At 48.0% G+C, this 23471-nt stretch overlaps 1 protein-coding gene across 2 annotated transcripts in view; it reads left to right on the top strand.

The window, feature by feature from the left end:
* The window catches only part of LOC128766959 (protocadherin Fat 4), a 79469-nt gene that overhangs the window by 39605 nt on the left and 16393 nt on the right, over positions 1-23471 (top strand). For both annotated transcript variants that reach the window (XM_053878573.1, XM_053878572.1), the window contains exons 2-8: positions 4009-4140; positions 7567-7828; positions 7918-8268; positions 9952-10868; positions 11473-11647; positions 20187-20367; positions 22983-23233. In XM_053878573.1, coding sequence (XP_053734548.1) covers positions 4009-4140; positions 7567-7828; positions 7918-8268; positions 9952-10868; positions 11473-11647; positions 20187-20367; positions 22983-23233 — 2269 coding nt within the window. The remainder of the gene's footprint in view (positions 1-4008; positions 4141-7566; positions 7829-7917; positions 8269-9951; positions 10869-11472; positions 11648-20186; positions 20368-22982; positions 23234-23471) is intronic.

Below are 23471 nucleotides of genomic sequence, written 5' to 3'. Positions count from 1 at the left end.
GCATCCATCACCGCTGACAGAAACACCACGAAGGACTTACGCTGGCTTCTTCCTGGAAAGGGCCACGTCAGAGACTCGGCAGACTCGGAGGCGAGCGGCCTCGGCAAAACTCAGACTCCCGTTTTGTCTCGTGTTTCCGAGTGCAGGACCTTGAGGTCTGTCAGGTTTACTGTAGCAACTGAAGTGTGCAGGAGCAGAGGTTCTCCTGAGTCTCTCCTGGATGGCTGAGCTCCTCTGTATAACAGAGTCCAGACTGAGAAGCGCGAGAGAGGAAACCCAGCGGTTGCTTTGCCTTCTGGCTCAGCTCGTTCCTCACCACTGATGTCCTCATGTGTTTCAGTTTGACGGCATTATTTACGGAGTAGGGTGACCAGGGACACCTCCTTGTCTGGACCACTTTATCTGAGCTGCTTGAGTGCGTGTTCCCCTAGCACTCTGGTTTCCTCCCACCATCAGGAAACAGACAGAGGTGACTAGTCTGTGGGTGTTGTCCTTCTCCATGTGATCTGTGATGGACTGGAGGTCTTTCCAGGGTGTCCCCTCTTCTCTCCCTGACTGGCTGTGGCAGACTCCGCCCCCAGTAATACTGAGACTGACGTCAGCTGTCGGTGTCAGAGGAGGTTCCAGGTGATTGATTCATGTTTGCGCCCCGGAACATTCTCTGCTGTCATATTTATATAACAAATGTATTTTAGGGAACCTCGCGCCAAAAAAGCGCGGATGAGCTTATCGCGTGTTCGTCTGTGATGTCGCGGCCAAGAGAAGCAGATCCCACGTGTGGAGGACGTGTTTGTGAGAGTCGCTTGGTTCCTCAGGAGCGGCGCGATGGCCGCCTCCATTCTTCACAAATAAAAATAAATCTTCAAAGCCAGCTCATTATTTTGTTTTTTAGCTTTCATCCCTCTTCTGTTTCAAGAACTCTTGTTTTGATGTTGTAACCTTTTAATCCAAGGATGCAGAGCGCCGGGCGTTTATGAGGCCGCGGCAATTTGGGAATGATGGCTTTGAATTCCGGCTCTGAGGAGCGTCTTCTTCGCCTCCATTAACGGCGCCGTGATCACGAGTGCAGGAGGTCTAATTACCTTCCGAGTCTCGAGTCGCCGCTGACGTCCAAACAGGGGTCACTTCAGGTCATTGTCAGGTGGGAAGTGTCTCGGACCCACACACAATTTGATCCTTTTATTTTGGTGCAAAACACAATAAATACATACATTTACCGCAATATTTATATTATGTAAAGGATAAACAAAAGTGTAATTAATGTTTAAAAATACTTTAAATGAAATGTATGTAATAAAATATTAAATTATATTAAAAACTAATAGTTTATATAAATTATTATTGTTATTATTTTCCAAATATTTTTGAAATAAAATATGTTGAGGTGAGACTTGGAAAAAAAAAAAATTGGAAAATGGAGGAAACAAGGCATAAAATTCAATGATGATTAAAGAATGACAAACAACAGTAGAAGATGCATATTAAAAAAATATAAATAAAACTTAAAATGCAATTCCTGCAAAAAAAAATGCAGTAATACGGCTAATAAAGAATCATAAAAAAAACTAAACCTAAGCTAAAGACTAAAGAGGCAGACTGATAAGAAGATATTTTTAAAAATAAGAGGAAGACAGTAGCAGGAATGACCCAAGAGAAACGGGCAGGCGCCGCTTGTGGCCCACGAGCCACACTTTTGAGAGCTCTGTAGAACATCTCCTGAACATCTGGGCTGCATCCAGCGGCTGGGCTCTGCTCGTGGGCGGATATGAGCCCAATAAAAGCTGCACTTCATCAGGACGCAGCGGCGGACTGAGCTGCCGCGTCGGACCCGCTGGAGGAGGACTCCGCTGGCTGGAGCCTGCAGCGCACCAGCGGGTGAAGTGCTCCTCCGAGAGCACGGTGATCCCCCTTTATTAGAACCACTTGTCGGACGTGCCCCCCCCCTCTGGGTTACATAAGGGCCGAGGTGCTCTGTGATCACTTCCAGCCTCCTTTGTTTCGTCTCTCGGTGGTTCTGCGAAAGATTTTGAGAGCGCTGGGGAATCTGATCGCCTCCTGACTTCTGCGCCGAGGTCTGGCCCCGCTCCAGCTTTGTCTGCTTTTTCCTCTCCGCATTCCCATCTCCGGCACGCTCAGATTCCTGCCGACGACTGCGGTCAGGGGATGAATAACTCTGCAGGCATTTGTGAGTGCACACGTGGTGGACTTCAGCTTGGTGGAGGGAGTCTGCAGACCGGCCTTCTTGTTGCTTGATGACAAAATGGACAGCGGAGGAAGCTCCGGCGCCTCAGACAGTCCAACTCAAGTTGAACCAAACTGTCTGAGGGTTTCCAACCAGATCAGCTCTCCATAGTTCTCCTTCTGTTGATGAGATCTTAGAAGGTCGTATCTGACGTTTGCTCTCTTGTTCTTCAATGTTCTTCTTGTGTAATTTAACAAAACTGTATCAAAGTTTCAAATGTTACATGTGTTGGAAGAGTTATTCTCTCCATTCCACTCCCCTCTTCTTCCCTCAAAATCTTCTGGTTCACCTTCTCTTATTCTATTTCATGATGAAAAAGCATTATTGTTGTTATTATTATTTACCAGATACATTTTCATTTGAAACTAGCTTGACTTGACATATCGGCTGACATGACAAGGAATAAATTAGTCTAAAAATAATGACTGAAGAGAGAAAATCATCAAAACACCAAGCGCATGATGGTAGTTTTGAATGTTGTTTTTCCATAATTCATATTATTCTCAGTTCTAGTGAAACTAGCTGAAGCTAAACGTAGACCACCAGGGGGCGCGGCCCTCTGGGCCCGACTTGCTGCCGGTGGTCGGAACAGAGCGTAAGCCGAGTCGTGGACTTGTGCTTCTGTTGGAACGCTCAGAAATCAGCACCGTCTGTTGCAACTTCGACTCTTCTCCGTCCCACTCGGAGAAACCCGAGAGCTCTCATGAGGAAACAGTTGTGTGGACGGTAGACGCTCGATCCTGGCTGGAGGTGGGAGAGTGACACCCGAAACATGGTGAGGCGAGTGAGCCGCTGCAGCGACAGAGAGACTGGAGATGCGGGAAGGTCACAGTGACACTGGGGTGAAATCAGCCTGGACTGGTGGGCCGGCCCTCCCATCAGCTCGACTAAACAGATGTGTTTGTGCTCAGCTTTCCTCTCAGATGTTCACTGAGTTCTGGTGTGGCTCTGAGCCGGAGAGCATCAATAATAAACTGACGGCTCGCCAGCAGCCGAAACTCGACGCCTGTGAAACTGGATCTTGCGGCCGAAGCTGTGGCGTCTCACCTGCCGCCTGTTCCTGCTCGCTGACCCGGCTTCCTTCCCTCCGTCGCGCTCCAGAGCTAATTATTCCTCCGACCGCTTTCTCCCTCATTAGCTTCTCCTCACAAGTGGGCGCTGCATTATTTACACATCAAGGGGGCAGAGGGGGGGACACACCATCAATATTCATGCTTTGTTGACTGGCTTCCTCGGCTCCTGTCGTCAGCGGGTCGGGACGACTGGGTTTCGCCAGTGGAGCGGTCAGATGGTGGGTGTCGTCGCCCGACTGACAGCTCTTATTCAGCAGGTGGTGTGAGGCTCTGGAACGCTCCACATTTGGAGGTTTCCTGCCACTGCTGGGATCCGTCGGCTTCCTGTCCGTCCAGAATAGATTGTGACCCGGAGAGCCGCGACTCAGCGGCACTCGGTCTATTGTCTTATTGGGAAACACAACTGCAGCTCTGGTTTGTGTTGCTCTGCTGGTGTGTCGTGGGCTCACCACCTGAACAACTCAACGTGTCGGGTTGTTGTGGCTATTATTAGCCACCACAAACAAACTGCTCAGACGCATATCAAGGACTCTGGTTGTTAACCCATGAGTCATGACTTGACTGTCAGTAGTGGACGCTACAGTAAACATCAAAGACATATTCACGTCAGATCAGGTCTCCTCGTGTTTGCTCGATTAATCCACCAAGTTAGCAGGATGCTAACAGCGCTAACGTTGTGTGTGTTCCCTCCAGGTGGAGATCACGCTGCAGGACGTCAACGACAACCCGCCCGTCTTTCCCAACGACATCCTGGACGTCACCATCGAGGAGAACGTCGGCGACGGCTTCAAGATCATGCAGCTGACGGCCACGGACGCCGACGAGGTAACGCTCCCGCCGGTCCCAGCTGGGCTATGCATTGCTGCGACCTGCGTCTTTAACGCCCCCTGCTTTTGAAAGCATTTCTATACGCATATTTTTATTGATTTCTTTTTTCCCTCTTGGATGAATTTGTTCTTTATTTATCAGACTTAAAAAAAAATATATATATATATTCAGAAACAAAAAAAGCAAAAGAAAACTCTAGTTTGAAATGTTGACATTTTTGTGTATATTATTACTGATTTTGTTTGTTCCATGTTGAATTTTACTTAAACTTTTTTTTCAACAAGAACACATTTATTCCTTCATTTCCCTCCAATATTTTGTGTAAAAAACATTGGTCCAGTTATGAATTGAAAGAGGCTGCGCCATCCACACCAATGTTTTTTCCTGTAGATAGTTCCAGTCCGAGTCACTCGGGTTGAGTCCCGAGTCAAACACTGAAGACTCCAGTAAGAGAATTAGAGCTGCTGCCAAAAACAGAACGATATAAAACTTGTTTCCCGCGCAGATTGCTGACTCATTAAATCTGCCTATTCTGTGAATTAACCCATGAGTCATGAGCCTGCTGATGAACCCTGACAGCCAAATTGCAGACGACAACAGAAGAGTCATTTAGAGTCGGGCGGTGGCTCAGAGCCCGGCACTGCTCTGGACGGAGGTCCTCATGACATCAGCCACTTCGGCCTCCATCAATCTGACGCTGAGTTTTCATCCGGATATGAGCGTTAATCCCGACGCCAGCGAGCGCCAGGGTCTCCCTCGCCGCGGCCAGAGGTGGAAAAAGCTGGCGGGTGGAGGGGAAAGAGATTAGACGGAGGGAGGGAGGGAGAGGCCACTGTGAATTTACGAGGCCACACATCTTTTATTGAGCATCTGCTGCTGGAGTGAAGGAAAGTCCAGGAGGAAATCGGAGCGTCACGTGGAGACGCTTCACCAAGGCTGTCAGTAGTCAGGAGCCCAAGTCTGAAACACGAGTAGCTGAGAGTCGACACTCAGGCTTCATCAAACCAACACCATTCTGGCGGGGCTCGTAGGAGATTTGAATTTTGTTTTCCCAGTCATTGAACTTTCCACGTATATTTTGTAATGTTCTTTTTTTATTTGATAAATAGATTTTATGTTTAAACGTTCTTTAACAGACCGTTTTTAGAGTTCAGATTTTGTTATTTCTCTACGATTTCTTGTTTTTGGTCAGTTATTATTATTATTTTTGTCATTATTGGGGATTTGAAAAAGTCAACATTAACAATAGGTAGGAATATATATATATATATATATGTGTGATATATATATGTGTGTGTGTGTGGTATTACTTTTTTTCACAGCTTCTTCTTCTGAATTATTTATTCATTTCTTCCAACTTTTGATGTCTGGCCTTCTTTCATGCTCTTGTGTCTGCCGTGTGGTGTCCCCTCCCGGCCCCGGTGCTGGTCTTTGGTCCATCCAAGTGAACTTCAGACGTCCAGGATCCCACCGGCGCCCTGGTCCTCGCACCTCTCGCTCCTGCGCTGAGCGAGTTTCCTTCTGCTGCTCCAGGAAGGCTGCAGTTAAATTGGCAGCCCCCGCTCCCCTCCCCCCTCCCCAGCAACTCTGAGTCTGGAGAGCCGTAAAGCGCTCGACCCTCTTGTGGGGGTCAAGAGTCGGACTTTGTTGCTGTGTTTGTGAGATCCAGCTCACTTGAGATGAGATTAGCGGGACGAGCCGATGATTTCATTGACGCACATCTCATAATAGTGAGTGTGTGTGTGTGTGTGTGTTCTGGCTTTGAGCTCTATTAGGAAATTAATTGGGGAACCATGGGTGTCTGGTTCCGGGCTGCGGCCCAGGTGGCTGATGGGATTGCCAGAGCTGCACTGGCTGATGGATGACAGCAGGATCCTTGTCCACCACAAAGACGGGCTGTGTCCTTCGGGTCTCTCCGAGCTGTTCGCCGGGCCTGGATCTCCGGCTCGGAAAGGTCACGCACACACAGCCGTTACGAACAGGGGGTCGACCCGCGTGAGTCGTCTCTGGGTTATTGACTCGCTGAGTGGATCAGTAGAGTCAATGCTGGGACCTGAGGGTCTGAGTGACGGGCTGGGCCTGGGAGTCCGGGCAACACTGGCAAGATGTGTGTGTTGTCAGTCGGTCGTTTCTTCTTTGGCGTCCAACACTTCTGACTGCAAAATCACTTCTTTCTTTCTCCTTCCTTCTTTCTTTCATTCCTTCCTTCCTCTACCCTACGCTCCCTTCTTTTTTCTTCCTTTCTTTCTTTCCTTCCTTTCTCCCTTCCTCTATCCTTCCCTCCCTTCTTTCTTTCTTTCCTTCCTTCCATTCTTCTGTCCTATTTCATTCCTTCTTCCCTTCGTCCTATCTTTCTTTCCTCCTTCCTCTATTCCTCCCTCCCTTCGTTCTTTCTTTCATTCTATCTATTTTTCTTTCATTCCTTCCTCCCTTCCCTCCTTCCTACATCCCTTCTTTCTTTCATTCTTTCCTCCCATCTTTCTTCCTTTCTTTCCTCTCTTCCTTCTCTCGTTCTTTCCTCCCTCCCTTCTTTCATACTTCTTTGACGAAGCAGCCAGCTCTTCTGGAGCTGGACTGTTAGCTTCATGTTAAATGGAAAACGGAGGAATAGAAAGGCGAACGCTGGTGTATCGAGAATCCCAGCGGCTCCGCGTGTTCTTTGTCCACATCAAAAAGCAGCTCCAGCGTCCGTCAACTCCACGTCTGTAACTGAATCTCTGTGGCCTGAAAGGCCGCGGCTTTTTGATGCCGCGCTTCAGACGGACGTCAGCGATCCACTTTTGTTTTGTCAGTCAGCGCCGTCATTCAGATCTGGTCTCACGCTAGAGCCGCGGACGAATCACAGCTTCATCATCAGTGTTGTGGCTCCGCTGTGACCCCCCAGAGAAGAGGGGTCGTCCACGTTCCTTTCTTCCATGGTGAATCACGGCTTTTTTAGGCTACAATAGGAGACTTTTTAATGGGATTTGATTACTTTGTTTTTATGTCCACTATACTTCCATCTTGTTTGGTCCGTCAGTCAGTCATATTTTAATCCATATTTTTCCCCTAATGTCCCAGACTATTTACTTATTCATGATACTGTACATAATTGTTTTTGTCATCCTTTATTATTGAGCATTTTCTGATATGGGTTTGTTTTTTTATTTATTTGACTTTAGTTTGTAGTTCAGTTTCTTTTTCATCTTATTTCATACATTTGTTTGTGCTTATTTCTAACTGTCTAACTGTCATTTGTTTCCGGCCATATATTTATTTTACGATTTTCTGATATGACTGAGAGGAGACAAGCAGCAGGTGTTGTTTTGAGCGCTGTGAAAGTTGTCATTCATGTTCCGGGGTTCTGACATCGGCCAGCTAACGTGTGGCCAGGATCCGATTCTTTGGTGCCTTGGCTGATTTCACTCTGTCCGTCTACCGCAGGGTCCGAATGCTCTGGTGACCTACACTATCATCAGTGGCGCAGACGACAGCTTCCGCATCGACCCAGAGTCTGGCGACCTCATGGCCACCAAGAAACTGGACCGGGAACGCCGCTCCAAATACTCCCTGCTGGTCCGCGCCGACGACGGGAAGCAGTCCTCCGACATGCGGCTGAACATCACGGTCAAGGACGTCAACGACCACACGCCCAAGTTCTCACGCTCGTCCTACTCCTTCGACATCCAGGAGGACACCACGCCAGGTACTGCAACTGTCCACCACATCACTCTGCAGCGCCCTCTGCGGCTTTGAAGGGATTGATAAAAAAACGTGTCACAAAAATCCTACCAGGTTCCATCGTGGCGGCGATCCTCGCCAGCGACTCGGACTCCGGCGTGAATGGCGAGGTCACCTACTCGCTGGATGACAATGACGATGACGAGACCTTCCGGTTGAACCCCGTAACGGGAGTGTTTAATGTGACCCGCCCACTGGACTACGAGACTCAGCAGTACTTCATCGTGACAGCGAGGGCGCGGGATGGTGGCGGTCAGGCCAGCACGGTGAGGGTCTACTTCAACATCCTGGACGTCAACGACAACCCGCCAGTCTTCAACAACTCAGCGTACAGCGCCTCAGTGTCGGAGAGTCTCCCGCCCGGGTCCAGCATCGTCGCGGTCGGGGCCACGGACCTCGACGACGGTGAGTCCTTCTCCGCTGACCTACATCCTCCCTCAGATACTCTCCATCTGTTTGTCTGTGAACATGCAGCGGCTGCATTGTTAGCGCTTCCTATGCCGCGACCTCCGACCCCCCCGGCGGCCTTTGTCCGCGGCCCTGAGCGGGATGGATTCTGATAAGCTTGTGTACTGTAAATACACGCCAGAGTGTGGGAAGGTGCTGCTGCTTCCACATGAATAACCGCTGAGTTGAATTACAGACGCTCGATTAAATATCGCTGCAGCGGAGGATTATGCTGGGCCCCGTGCAGGAGGGGCCACGCTCGGGGCCCCGGCTTTCTCTGCCATCAGTTATGTTGTCAGCGTTCTTCAATGCCATTTCTTAATATCAGTTAAAATCAGTAACTTTTTATTTATTTTATACTTTGAATAATAATAATCATAATATTCTTGCTTTTTGGCATTTTATCCACTTGAATCATATTAATAATGGGTGTATTTACACTCAAATGGAAAATAATTGATCATTGAATTGATAATTTCCTCCCCTTCATTTTATATTCAGGAAAAATGTAACATTTTGTTAATAAATGTGTCGCTGTATAATACATATCCTTGAAAACATCCGCAAGTGAAAAACAAGTAATGTTCAGTCAATTACCGATTTTATTTTCTTATTATGTATTTATTTTTCTGTCAGGTCGTATCTTTAACGGACTTTTGTGATTGTGTGTTTTGTGTTCTACACTTTTTCGTCACAGTGGATATTGACGGGGACTTTTGTGGGGACATATCTGCACAATAAGTGGAAGCTGTAATTGATAAGGAAACCTTGGTCACATGGTCAGAACAATAGAACGCTGACCTCCACTCTTGTTCCTATCTCTGGTCTGGACTCATGTCAGTCACCTCAGCCATTGTGTTTGACGGTGGCTGGGGACGACACAGCAGCCACATCCATCTCGTCTCGAGTCGTCGAGTGCGTGAAGGTGCAGCGGCTCGGCTCTGCTCAAGGGCCCGTGTCACGTCCAGTCATTCAATTGACTCAATCCAATTCTGCTAATGTGGTTTCTTCGTTAACCTGCGACGGAAACGACTTGTCTTTGATGACCAGAGTTTGAATGGAGTGAATCACTTGGCTCTTTTGAGTCGTCTTGGTGAGGATACTCATTAGCAGGAGTGGCAAGCGAGTCCTGCCCAGCCACTAAAGTTACAGGGACTCCTTTGCCACAGCTGGGAGTCAGATCAACTTCCTGGCCCATCATAGCTGAGTCGCAGTCAGTCACTAAGATGTGGAGAGTCAAATCCAAATCTGATTAGATTTGTGGGATTCTTCATCAGTCAGACTCACTTCCTGCTGACCACAGAGAGTCGCAGGGTTTGAGTCACAAAGAGCCATGTAAGATGTGTGGCACTCTGTGCTTCTTGAGTCAGAGAGTACACTTCTGCATATGTAGCTCAGTCTACGGAGTCAGGACTGTTTCCTGTCTAGTGTTTAATACTACATTGTGACTCTGTTACTTGGACTCATATCTGAACAGCTGAAAAACAAGGCAGGTGAATGAGTTAGTCCCACTTCCTGTTGAGAGACTTGAGTTTATTGAGTTGAGTCATTATGACTAGCAAGTCATCTGAGGATTCATGCAACTCCTCATGCACCTCATGCAACCACCTGGTCTGATTGTCCTCTCTTGACTTGGCTCAGGTCCGAACGCTCAGCTGCTCTACACGATCTCGTCTGGAGACCCGCTGCACCACTTTGCCATCACCAAAGACGGCGTCCTGGAGAGCACCAAGGCCCTGGACAGAGAAACACAGTCCTTCTACAACCTGGTGATCACGGTCAATGACATGGCGCCACCTCCCATGGCCCGGTTCACCAGCACTGCTCAGGTGTCCATCATCCTCCTGGACGTCAATGATTGTCCGCCGACGTTCATCTCCCAGAAGGTGGCCTACATCCAGGAGAACACACCCGTGGACACTGTGGTGTTCACCGCCCAGGCCACGGACGCCGATAGTGGCCCCAACAGCTACGTGGAGTACTCGCTGAAGGGGCCGTTTGGGAATAAGTTCAGCATTGGGACCATCGACGGAGACGTCCGGCTGGTGGGGGAACTGGACCGCGAAGAGCTGGGGAACTACACCCTCACGGTCGTGGCTACGGATAAAGGAGAACCTCCGCTGTCTTCCAACATGGACGTGACCATGCTGGTTCTGGATGTCAACGACAACACACCTAGCTTCTCGCAGAACATTTATGACATTGAGATCGAGGAGAGCACGTTGACCGGGACGGACATCATCCAGGTGTTCGCCACAGACGCAGACGAAGGCACCAACGGTCAGATCCGCTTCTCCATCTCAGGAGGGAACGCCGACTTCAGGATCGACTCGGTCACCGGAGCCATATCGGTGGCAAAGCAGCTGGACCGGGAGACGCAGTCCTCGTATTCCCTGGTGGTCCAAGCCGCCGACCGGGGCAGCCCCTCCAGAGTGGACCGGGCCACGGTGAACATCGTGCTGCTGGACATCAACGATTGCTCGCCAGTGTTCGAGCTGTCACCTTACACCGTCCACGTTCAGGAGAACCAGGAGAACCTCCCAAAAAACATCCTGCAGGTCAGTGTCTAGATCAAACCAGCGGACATTGTGAACTCGTAAATCAATCAAGATGCGATGTTTTGAATGTCTTGAGACCGAGCTAATGCCTTAAACGGATTTGTTGGGATGCTAACTCAATAAACGCTGGTATGTGAGCGCCCCAGACTGCTAGCTTCACTTGCATCCATGAGAAGTGCGTGATAGACAAGAGGTAGATGTTCGGGAACAGACCCGTCGGCGTAGCAACAACAGGATTAAACCCCACAGAAGAGCACTGGAAATAATGCTAACGTAATGGTGGTGGTAATGACGTCTGTATGCTAGCCTGTTATCAATTCTTCTGTTAGCAATGTTCTGAACATCAGAACAGCTGCTACTAGCATTGACACATACATGTTAGCATTGTTTTGTGCAGCTTAGTTAGAAAACGATTGTGCTCCAGCAGTTAGGACAGTGGACGATGCTCGTAGCTTCTTTAGCTTCTTAGGTAAACAGGACGACATGGTTCTCCAACACGTGTTCATTTAACTCTCACTCAGCTTCTGCCAGTGAACGTCCGATGGACCGATGTTTTTCAAACCCTGTCAGTCTCAATCTCCTGTCTCATTTTCCTGTCTGTCAGGTTGTAGCCAGGGACGACGACCAGGGCGCTAACGGGCTGCTCAGCTACATGCTCAGCGGCGGAAATGACGAAGGAGCGTTCAGCCTGTCGTCCAGCGGCCAGCTGAGCCTCATCCAGACCGTCGACCGTGAAGTCCGGGACAAGTACACCCTGCTGGTGACGGCGACTGACTCAGGTACCAAACGCTGATTGGCGGTGGATAGCTCGTGGCTGGGTTTGAACTATGATCACACAAGTCTTGACAAATGCTTCAGATGATGCTAGCTGATGGTTTTTCCCGTCGCTGGGCCATTTGTAAGGGAAAAACCTGGAGCAGACTGAGACTGGCTGTGTGTTGCTACTATGACATAGACAGTGATATCAACTTGCTATCTGTGTACGTTAGCTTCATTGAAACAGCAGCTAGAATGAATTGTTTGACCCACTATTATCTGATTTAATGCTTAATGATATAAAAATATACATATTTTTGGTTCATTTAAAAGTGAAGTGCATTTAGTTAGCTAGCACAGTCGCTGATTGAGAACCACGGCATGGTTGAACTTGAATTTTTGAGCGTGCGACTATGTTTCTGACAGTCGACTCATTTGAGTGGCTCCTGCTAATGTTTAGAACTTCAAAGCAACAACATAATAGAGCTCAAATCCTCTCTATGCCTGCTGATATTTCTGAAACGTGTTGCTAGCAGCATTTGCTCCAGACTTTAGTCAAGTCAGAGGCGAGGAATGAACTTTGGATGGAACAGTTTTGTGTTTGTGTTGCAAAGAACAGCCCATCAAGCCAGCGAGTCTTGTCATTTGTCAGTGGAAAAGAAAATGTCCTGCCGAGTCAACAAACAGCGTTTTGATTTCAGTCATCGTTCTCCTGTGGCCGAACTTTCTAAACACACGCGGGAGTTTTTAGCTCCTTCTTTCCTCTCGGCGTTGAATGGCGTCCTGTGTTTATTTGGACGGAGCGCTGGAGCTTGTTATAGCCAGATAAAAGGTTAACTTGTTATTGCATGGAGGCCAGTTAATGTGCAGTTGAAGCGGTACATGCGTATCCCCGTCGCAGCCAAATCACATGCTTCCCACTTAAGTATAGGTTGGCAGGAGCTGCTGGCATGGCCGCGCTGGTCTGAGGTGGTTCTCTTTCATTCCTGGGCCGACCGTGTGACTCTTCATGATGCCGGGTATTTTTGTCCGGCTCCGCAGTTTGTGAGAAAGTGCCCTGGTGCAGCAGCGCGACACCTAGACTGCATTGTTACGCTCCCAGTGTGTCCGAGTGGGGACCGGTTTGTCTGCGCATCAGAGGCGACTCGCGTCATCGCCTCTCCGATCAAAGTTCACTCGTCAAAACTGTGTTTTCTCTGTGACAGGACACAAACCGACATTAAAGAAATGAGATGCTACAAGAATGCTACTTTCGGTTTGGAGTCTCCTCGCGGGTTTAGGACGTTTCTGGGTCATTGCTGGTCACAGTAGACTCGGTCCGATGTCTCCCTGGCTCAGATGATTGTGTTTTCTCTGCCTCTGCAGCTTCTGAGCTCAACAGTTGTGGCTGGATTCATGTCAGGAAAAAAGTTGAGGCCTTTTACTCTCACACAAGTGGGTGACACAAAACTTTACTTACAGTACGTCAAGTTTGTTTCTAGCCCTAGATTCCCAACATCACTGTTCCTCATTGGCTGGTTGACACGTTCAACATCTGAGAGCCCAGATTCTTGTTCTACCGCCACCGTAGCTGGGAGCTTCTTAGCTCGGCGGAGACAAGTGGTCATTAGAAATCAGAAGAAGACTTGAACTCTGAACCTTGACTTTGCTAGGTACGTGCACGTAGGAACTCCCAGCAACGCTGTCCAGGATTGGTCGTTGGGTTTATCAGAAAATAGAGTGGTATTTGAAGAATGGCTTTCTCAGTCACGTTATGTTCGGATTAAAATGCTAGCTAGTTTCAGCTAGCTAGTTTCATGGTATGCTCTGTGTCGCTCCAGTTGTCAACCACCCTGACCTGTGACTGGTTGTGGGATTTTTGTAGCTGTGGACACAAGCACGCCTGGTAGACCACAGATTTCAGATGACAACGCTGACTCAGCAGGTCTTTCTCAGTTGTTTATACCCTGAAATTCAGCTCATCTGAAGACTGGGAGGAAATATGGCACTAAAAATCCCAGTTGTGATGAAACTAACGCGTCATCTACAGAAAGGCGCTCGTGGCTTGTCCAGTGCTCAACATTCCAACATGTCTCCAGGAGGAAAAACATTCCGATCGACGTTTATAAAAGCTAATGCGAGAAAAATGTCCTCTTCATCCTGAGGTCTCTTGCTGGCAGCGCTAACTCTGACTGCATTTGAAACCTCAGTGAGAGCAGAGAAGCTATTCCAGGCTTGGATTTCAGCATTCACGCACCATGACCAAAGAAGCGTCCGCTCGTGCTCGCGGCCGCCCCGCTGAGGCCACGTGGGCCAAATCCCAAAACCAGGCCAGCGGGTGGAAAGAAGCTAAAAGTGCGTGTTTCCACGAGCCATTAGCGCCCACAGACATCCATCCTCACTCGTCAATTTTATCTGCCGGCTCGGCTGGAGATGACGGATCGGCTTCTGACACAGCAGCAGCCAGGCTTGGCTGTGATCGCGGAGGAATCCAGTGAAGACTCTGGACACAGAAGTTTGGCTGTGTATCTGTCCGGTTAGCATCTGCAGCAGTCGTCCAAACAGAAGAAACGACTGGATTACTGAAGCTCTTTACAAAGAAGACTCTCACCAGGCATCGACTGCGTGCTGCCTTCACTGACCCTGGTTTTATGAAGACACTCTCACTCATGGTCTCATGGTCAAGCGCTTCCCAAATAAGAACCCAGAGCTCTTGATTGGTCGACTAAGACCTGCCACATGAATGAAAAATATCAAAGCGTCTGATTAAAAACTTGTTCAATAGAATTATAGTTTTATGTTTGAGTTTAAAATTAAGAGAAATTGTTGATAAAATGTTTTTATTTTTAACTTAGAATGGAAATGTTCAGTGTAAATTATATAATAGAATTAGATGTAAAGAAAATATATTTGTTTTGAAAGAAAGGACTGAAAGTATGGGGAACATTTTTCTGGATTAGAATTTTGTTTTGTGACAAAACGTCTAAAATTAGAGTCCATTTTTTATGGCCTTAAAAAAAACAAAGCCTTTAAAGAACATCAATAATAATAAAAATAATAAGGAAAGTTCTGCTTGCAGCGCAGCTCCAGACATAAAGACGATGTTTGTTTCCCGATTCTTCCTTTTGTTTTTGCTGAAGTGAACCTGGGGTTCCTGGAGTGAGTGACCTGAACAGCCGCTCTCTGCTGAACTTTGGTTTTGTCTGCTAATCAGCAGTTTTTCTGTGGCTCTGCCGACCGCTGCTTCTGCTTGAATAAATCGTCCTTTAAGAAAGTGCTGCTGCGACGACACTAATGATGTTTGCCTGCCGCAGCTCCGTGGAAGCTGCGATGCTCACTTCAGGTGAAGCCACACCAAAGCGACTCCACTTTATCGGTGGAGTTACGTCCCACTGTTTTCCTCTCAGTTCTGATCTGTGGCTGCAGCCCGTCTGCCAGACCCCAAAGCTGCGCAGAGTGTTTAACAGCACGTGAATAAAGCAGGAGTGGGGAAACTTCCTGCTGCCATCGGAACCAGAATCATCCGGAGCTGAGTCCAGTGACTGTGCTGCAGCTCTGGCTCCCAGGAGGCTCCTGAGCTCTGACAGACATCATCATATAATGGTCGAAACCCAGTTGCTTTTCTTGTGGCTGAAGCATGAGTTGAGAAGAGAAAGAAAACTGTTTAACTAGAAATCAAAAAAGGGATCAGTTTCAATAAGAAAATGGAAACGATAGAGACAAAGGGCAAGCCGTTTAGTTAATATGGAAATAAACCATAAATAAATGAAACAATAAACAAACCAGACAATTGCAAATGTTGCAATTGTCTCATATCTGGAGCTTGGACCCTTCCTCAGACACGACCTGTCTCTGGTCCCTGCTCCTGCCCCTGGTCTGCATCAGTCCCTGGTCCCTGCTCCTGACCCGTCCTCAGACTCGACCTGTCCCCAGCCCCGCGCGGTGCTGTCCGGGGACGAGGGAAGGCAGCGGTCGACTGTGAGAACCGTGTGTTTGCCGAGCCTGGCAGCGTGCGCCTCTTTCAAGGCCGGCACATTAAAAGAAGCTTTGTCGCAAAGCAACCGGATCTGGTCGCAGAAAAATCCCAATTTCACTTGTTTGCCGGCCAAATGGACCTCTGTTCGCCGCGAGTAATGATGTGTGTGATTCATGCCACTCAAGTCTATAAACCCTGATGGAGCGCTTGGCCTCTCTTCTCCTGTGAACCTGCAGAGATGGGAACCTGGAACACCTGTGTGATCCCAGGTCAGGGGTGCTCTGACCTCCTTCTTCCTTCTAGAATGAGAGTTTCTTCCTTCCTGTTCAACCGTTGACGAATTTCCCACGTCGACTTGTTGTTTTCCCGTGGAAATTCATGCATTTTTCACGCAGTGGGCGACATTTTTGTCAGAATTTGACCGGTAATTTTGTGGTGATGACATTATTTTTTGTGACTTAATTCCACTTTTAGCCAGTTTTCCTTCATGGTGATATTGACCTTCTCTTCATATTTTAAATCACTATGCTTTCATTGTCATTTTTTTCCAAAACTTTTTCCCACCTCGTTCCCTTGTCATTTGCTGTGACGTAGTTTTTTCCTACTTTTCCCTGTTTTTTTTCCTGTAGTTTTTCATTCTTTCTTTCCTTTGATGAATATTTTTTGTATTTTTTTAGTATTTTTCCACCCAGTTTAAACTTGTTGATGCTCCACCTTTTTATTCCACTAACTTTTTAACACTTGCAATGTCAGTGTGTGGAGTGTTTCCCATCCAGGTCTAACCGTAAGGGGCCAGTCAGTCCCTCCCTCTGGTCCAGGTCCAGCCTGTTTTGAGTGTGTTTGTGAGTCAAACTGACCAAACGTGCGTCTTAGTGCAGCTTAGTGGGCTTCTGCTCCCAGGAGGTGCAGCAGATGAACCCCCCGCCTCGACGCCTGCCTCACCGCGGGCAGTGGCAGGTAGCTTAGCGTCCATTAACGCAGCACTCTGTCCCCCCTGCTGGTCGGAAACATGGCGGCGCCACCTTGCTGGAGGTTAATGTGATGCGTCCGCTGGTAATGGACACTAATAAGGTTCTCAGCCTGTTGACATATGCCGCCGGCCAGCAGCTTAGGCCGTCCAGGACAGATGGCCTGACGGGTCTGGGCCGGACCCTCACTGCTCACGTGTTCACGGGTTCTGCAGGAGGGGTTGAGATGTAGCAACAGCAAATCCATTGTTGCTGATCTTTAAAATAATAACAAATCATGAAATTATGGAATTAAAAAAAAGCTATAACCGCACTCAATAACACATTTATGTTTAAAATCATTTAAAAACAGATCATAAATGATGAAGAACATTGTAGAAAAGTATTAAAATAAAACAGTAATAGTTGAATAAGTCACAATAAATAAATAAAAACCTAAAAAAACGAGAAAAAAAACGTTAAAAAAAGTGCACAACGAAAATATATTTTACAGAATTTTGTTTATGTATCTTATATATATCCCTGAGTCGCTCTTCTGCTGTGACTCAAGTTGATTGATTGAGTCCAGCACACTGGAAGTGAATCGCACACATTGGACATCACCCTGTCTGTGACTCCAAACCTGTGCAGGAAGCAGCAAGACCGAGTCACACACATGATGCCGACAGACAGGCTGGAAACGAGCCAGACTCATGGACTCATGTGAGACTGAGTGAAGTCTGATCTGCTGCTGGAGTACAATGAATCACTGACTCAACCGTTGGATGTGTGTGATTCAGTGACTCCATGAGTCAGAGTCATCCTCCTGTGAGTCCAGTGTGAAGTGAATCCTACTTACTTCTGTCACACAGCCTCCAGTGAGTCACTGAATCGCACCTGTATGAAAGAAGACTTGTGTGTGTTGGATGACACTGACGCACACGCTGTCTTTGACTCATCATTTTATCTTGAAAGACTCAGTCCAGTGTCTCAGTGACTCAAAACTATGTTGGTCTAAGTTTTCAACGGAGCGAAGCTCTGGTCGAGTGGCGGAGGCGGGTCGCAGCGTGACCTGTGTCGCAGCGTGACCTGTGCTTAACCCTTAAATGAGCTTACGTCACAGACTCCACACTCCTTCAGGTTTTCAGCGTGTCAGTTGGGGAGAGACGAAAATGAAGCCCTCAAGTTTGTGTTTGCTGACTCCCCCCTGCTCCCCCACAGGCGACTCGTCTGCTTCCCTGACCTCTGCTCAGTGTTGTGGAGCACGCGCCGGTCGTCTTCGGCGCTCCGACAGAATTCCAGCCGCCTGAGTCACTGACTCTGAAAATAGCTGAGAGAGCTGGAAGAGCTTTTCTGGAAATTATTGACGAGTGTGTTGCTGACGAGTCGCTGTGCTGGAATGAAGCGATCGCCATGACGACTCGAGGAGGCCAGGGGCACGTAGGAAACTCAGGACCATGTGGAGACTGTCACGTCACCACAGAAGAAAACATGGGATCAGATATTTGCTTATCTCAGCACATTTTTTAAGTTTTTTAAGTTCAAATTCAAATTTGAATTCGCTCGATCGCACTCGAAAGTTCGCCTGAGCGTCGCCGTCAGCTGTCGTCACGTCAAGCCCCAGAATGCCTCGGTGGGACCTTCGCTCCTGGTGTAACGTCAACCATGAAACTGGATCCTGCCTGAGTGCTGCACGAGAACAGCTGCCGCGGTCATGTGATAACAGCAGGCCGCAGGAGCGGCGTGACGCTGCGAGCGTGAAGTCGTGCTGGTCAGACTGCCGGGTCACAGCAGGGTCAGAGGTCAAGGAAGGTGCAGGAGAGCTTGGAGGAACTCCCTTAGTCAGCATCAGACTGGACAGGTCCAAGGTCATGAGAGGTAGCAGAGGTGTGTCGACCTGTGGCGGTTAGCCAGCTGTGACATCACTTCCTGTCTGGAAGCACGTCTGCTGGCAAGCCAAAGTTTTATTATGTTGCTGGCTTTTTTCCACTTCTCTCTAGTGATTTTTAGAATGGCACCTTTTGTTCTGGCCAAGTCCTTATGATAGTTTACAACACTAGAGACTGTAGATGCATTTTCAGTGTTGCCGGGTTGTCTCCTCCTCTTGGACTCCAGCAGCTGCTGTGAGGTCACTTTGCTGCAACAAGCGTCTTAAGCTCCTCACAGACACTACTGAATTAAGAGGATCAGCTGAAGAGGGACAGCGAGCGCTTCATCTGTTGCCGTGCCAACCAAGTTCAATCCCTCAGAGTTTGGTTCGGCTGATCTGAAAGGTCTCTCAAACTCTGACTTGACTATTATTATTAAATTTCCTGATTTTTTTATTGACTCTCTTGATAATATCGATTAGTATCATGGTTTATGTTTAGAACGTCTCCATTCTATCCAAAACGTTTCCCAACTCCGGACCACAGCGATGGATCGATCCTTCCTCGCTCCGCTGCTTCACTCTGTTAGCCATGTTTTGTTTCCTGCTGGAGAGGAGCAATGACATCTGAGACAGGCGAACTAATCGAGCGACGATCATCATTATAACACGATGTATGCCACTCAGAAGGCCAGCAAGCCGAGCACAGATCGATGTCTTAGGATGGCAGGAATGTTGATCGATATGTTGATGGACTAGATGAATTGTTATACTCAGTTCAGTCCAGATTCTCTTTTACTTGGACCTTTTGTTTGGTTCTGTCTTCTAAAGTCTGCGATCACATTGATACACACACGATGGAAGTTCTCCCCTGCTTTTGTTATTCATGAGCACCTCTCTCTCTCTGTTGGATGCGTCTGAGGACTTCTGTCTGCTCGGCTCCGGTCCAGCCTTGTTCTCAGCGACTCCAGAGTTTGGCGTCGTGATTCCGCCGTAAATAAATCATCAGGATTTCTAACATCTAAGGAGCCTCCGTCCCTGACCCGGTTCCTGACCCAGAATCCTCTCCGTCAGGGAACTAATCCGACTTCCAAATGAGATGCAGAAGTTTGCAGAAAATAAAGTCTAGTCTGCACAAACTGAGCGCAGAGTCCTCCGGGTTCTCCTGCGACCCGGTTCCGCCGGATCCTTGGTTTGTCCCGGCGCGCTGCTCCGGTGATGGTTTTTATTATCGCTCAATAATCTGGGAGAAGGAGCGTCGGCCAGCTGAACACACACGCCGGGATAGTTGCTGCTTTTGTTTGTGAGTCGGAGCGATAACACAAGTCCCCGCAGAGACCCGCGGGAGGCAAAGCTTCACTCACGGGCGGGAGCGCGTTCTGGGAACCGCCGCGACCTCAGGTGCACTCAGGAATGATGTAAACAACACTCGCTTGTCCCCAAATCCCAACCTGTGAGTCAGCACTCGCGCCTCCACTCCATTTAAGGGAGGATTTCAGGAAAGCTGCAGGTTGTCTGATGCAGGCCCGGCGGGCTCGTGCTCCTCGCTGTGGGTCGGGGGGGGGGGGAGAAAATACACTTCCTGCCTGTTGGAATTCCACCTGGCTTACATGCTCAAAAATAGATTCCTCGCTGTGGAAATCAAATCTCAAGCGTCCGGGACCCCAGGAAGGGCGCCGGGAAGATTTGGTTTCAGAAACACTGAGCCCTTCTGATGGTTCTGGAACTGCAGAGTAGACACTTTTCTACGTCTCCTCCGATGTCGCCTGACGCGACTCTTCTGTCGTCCACAGGTATGCCGTCGCTGAGCGGGACGGGCACGGTGACGGTGCTGGTGAAGGACGTGAACGACAACGTCCCGGTCTTCTCCTCCTCGAACTTCCACACCACCATCATGGAGGACGCGCCAACGGGGACGGACGTGCTGATGGTCAACAGCTCGGACGCCGACGTGGGAGCCAACGGTGTGGTCAGGTCAGTCTTCCCTGGAGTTCAGACGGGTCGGGTCATGAACTGTAGGTCACTGTGAGTCACAGCTGGAACATTCTTTGTTATGAAGTTTAGTTGTGTTTGTGCTATTGTTGTCCACTAGGGGACTAAGTGGTGCAGAAAAAAAAAGTGAAAAAAAGTTTCAATGCAGTGATTTACACATGTTCTCAAACAGCCGAGTCAGCAAAAGTGATCGACAAAGCTATGCAAATACTGCTTACAGGCTAGCATGTTAGCGAGGTTGCTGGCTTTTCTTTGGGATGGTCGCATGATCATTTTTCCACATACTCTGTGTTTTTGATTCTCTGTTCGATGTTTTTCTGATGTCAGTTTTAGATCCTGATATTTGATTTTTCAAGAGAAATTTATTGTTACGAGTCAAGACGCAAGTCAAGTGGGAGCAAAGTGCAGTGATGAAAGTCACAGGAGGCAGGAGCGAGTCAAATACAATAGTTTAATCATTAACATCAATAAAACCAGAACATTAACCGTCACCAGACCGGGAGAAACAAGGCGAAATCAGAGGGTCACCAAACCAGCAGAAGTCCATAAACATGAATAAGAGTCCAACAGAAAGCGTCACCGAACTGGGAGGATTAAAAACGAACTTTAATCTGTCAACAGAGAGACAAAAACACAATGAGCAGAGATAGTAAAATCACCGAATAAACCAGGAAACACGTGGAAACAGAGGAAGGAACGTAACCACTAACTCAGGCACCAGGGTTTCAGACAGAGTAATCAAGTCAAGCAAACAAGCGCACAGAAAGAGAGACCAAACGAGGAGAGCCAATTTACCACGGGAACAAGAGGAGACGATCTGGCACACGCTGCTGGAGTCAAGGTGTGCTTATACTCAGGTGATCAGGGGTTGATTGGATCCAGCCGTGTGCCACAGGAACAGGAAGAACGGAGGGAGAAAGCATAACAGGACTCAAGGGACAAAATAAGAGCAGAATCATGACAGTTATTCTGAAAATCTTTCTTTTTTTCCCTCTAGATATTTTTTCAAGGTCAGGAATCTATTGTTTGTTGCCAGAAAAGCAGAGAGAAATTTCCTAAAATGGCTTTGCGACAGCTGTGGGGAGTCAAAGCCTCTTAGACTCTTAAAAATGAACTGGATTGACTCAGTAACCTGTGATCCATGCCTTCACATTGAGTCACTGGTGTCAAGTCACAGGTCTTTTGTTCAGTCTCTTCAAAGCAGACTCTTCCTCTTCCTGCAAACACACTTGTTATTTGGGGACTGGTCTTCCAAGACGACGTCCAAACTCCTTCCAGGCAGATCCAGGGTAGTGAGGAGTGCTGACTCCACAGTTCTGGCAATAACCGGGTCAGTTGGACTCCACCTCACCACTCTCTGCAGCCGCTGACAGCAGGAGCGGAGCAGAGCCTGAGGACGGCCGTCGACACTCCCAGTTATTGTTGGGCTTCTGATTCACCGCCGTGTTTTCACACCCGCACATCCCTCCACGGGGGATCCTGCTGGAGCTTCTGAACGGCCCCTCGCCTGCTCGCCCCTCTTGTCTCTGGCTCACCCCACAGGGTAGACGTCGGGGGGTACCGAGCGAGATCTGGTTCCCAAAACACCGTAATGAGGACGTTAATCGCCAGTGACAGTGCGAGTTGAGCCCATCGGGGGCTTCGCCGTTGGCATTGTGGACCCCGCTGCTGTCGGTTACAACTTTCATTCTCACTGGAGAAGGTTCCAGCGACATGCTCACGCTGGCGTTTCACCCGCGCAGTGATGGTCACGTGAAGATCTTAGAGAGAGAGAGAGAAGAAGCCCTGTGGTGCTGAATGCTTTAGAGGAAAAAAGTGTCGGCTGTTTTCTGTCACAAAGGTCTCATTCGGAGTGCAGAAGTTATTGCAGGAAAACAATGCTTTGTTGTGTCATGGTAAACAACAAAAACTGAACCTTTAAATAACAAAAGCAAACAAACAGATTTGTTTAATTAATGGGGATTTTTTTTTTCAGAATTAAAAAAAACAAACACAGCTTTCCAATGCAGTGAAGCCTATTATGAGTATTGACTGAGGTCAAAATGAAGTTTACAAAATATTTATTAAAATATTTTTATTAAAAAAACTGTAAAACGAAAACGTTTTATGAGTCAATAAGAAATTTGTCATGACTCCTATGCTTTATATTACTGTATTTTTCAGAACAAAATTTTATCTTAAGAATAGAATTAATTCTAAAGAAGTTATTTAAATTCCAGAACTCTGTTTTGTCAGTTTTGTTAGTTGGAGTTTTTAAATATCTTTTTTGAGGGACATTTATTTTCACTTGCACAAATGTAAAACATTTTTTTCTGTGGAAACAAAAACAGAAAAAAATGGTTAAAAGTTCAATGAATACATTACTCTCAATAAATCTAAACTGATATTTTATATATCAATAAAATCGCTAGCTTCTGTCATTATGTGGGGACAGCGCCCTCTATGTGCCTGTGAGGACCACATGGAAATTAGTCATTCAAATTCTCAGTGAAAACAACCGACCTTGCATCACAAAGCGTGCAATGGCTTCTCACTCTATGTGCTCGGGTGACCTTGGCCTTGTCCTTCACTGCTCAACTCTCCGCCTCTCCCTGCAGTTACAGTTTGACTGGAGGACACGGCCAGTTCTCCATCAACCCCGCCACGGGACAGATCATCACCAGCTCCCTGCTGGACCGCGAGGAGCGAGCCAATTACCAGCTGCTGGTGGTGGCGACAGACGGCGGTCAGCCGCAGGGCCTGTCCAGCTCCGCCACGGTGTCCGTGACAGTCGCTGACATCAACGACAACCCGCCACGTTTCCATCACCATCCCTACGTCACGCACATACCTGCGTCCACGGCAGCTGGTGAGGACACGACCTTCACAAGTTATTGTACTGTGGTTCTGAAAGGATCTCTGAGTTTGGCTCGAAGAGTCGGGTCAAGTTTTACCTCTTCTACTGAGCCGTTGTTGTAGCTAACCAGTCATCCTAGCTGACTAGTTACCCTGCCTGGACAAGTCGTCGGAATTAGCCTGCCATTGCCGCTGGACTGATCATCATTGCTATCACAGTAATCGGAATAAACTAAAGCACCCCGAAAATA

This window comes from Synchiropus splendidus, chromosome 11, assembly GCF_027744825.2.
Source record: "Synchiropus splendidus isolate RoL2022-P1 chromosome 11, RoL_Sspl_1.0, whole genome shotgun sequence".
Taxonomy (NCBI): domain Eukaryota; kingdom Metazoa; phylum Chordata; class Actinopteri; order Syngnathiformes; family Callionymidae; genus Synchiropus; species Synchiropus splendidus.
The sequence above is the reverse complement of the archived record's forward strand: the minus strand, read 5'-3'. Positions and strand labels throughout refer to the sequence as shown.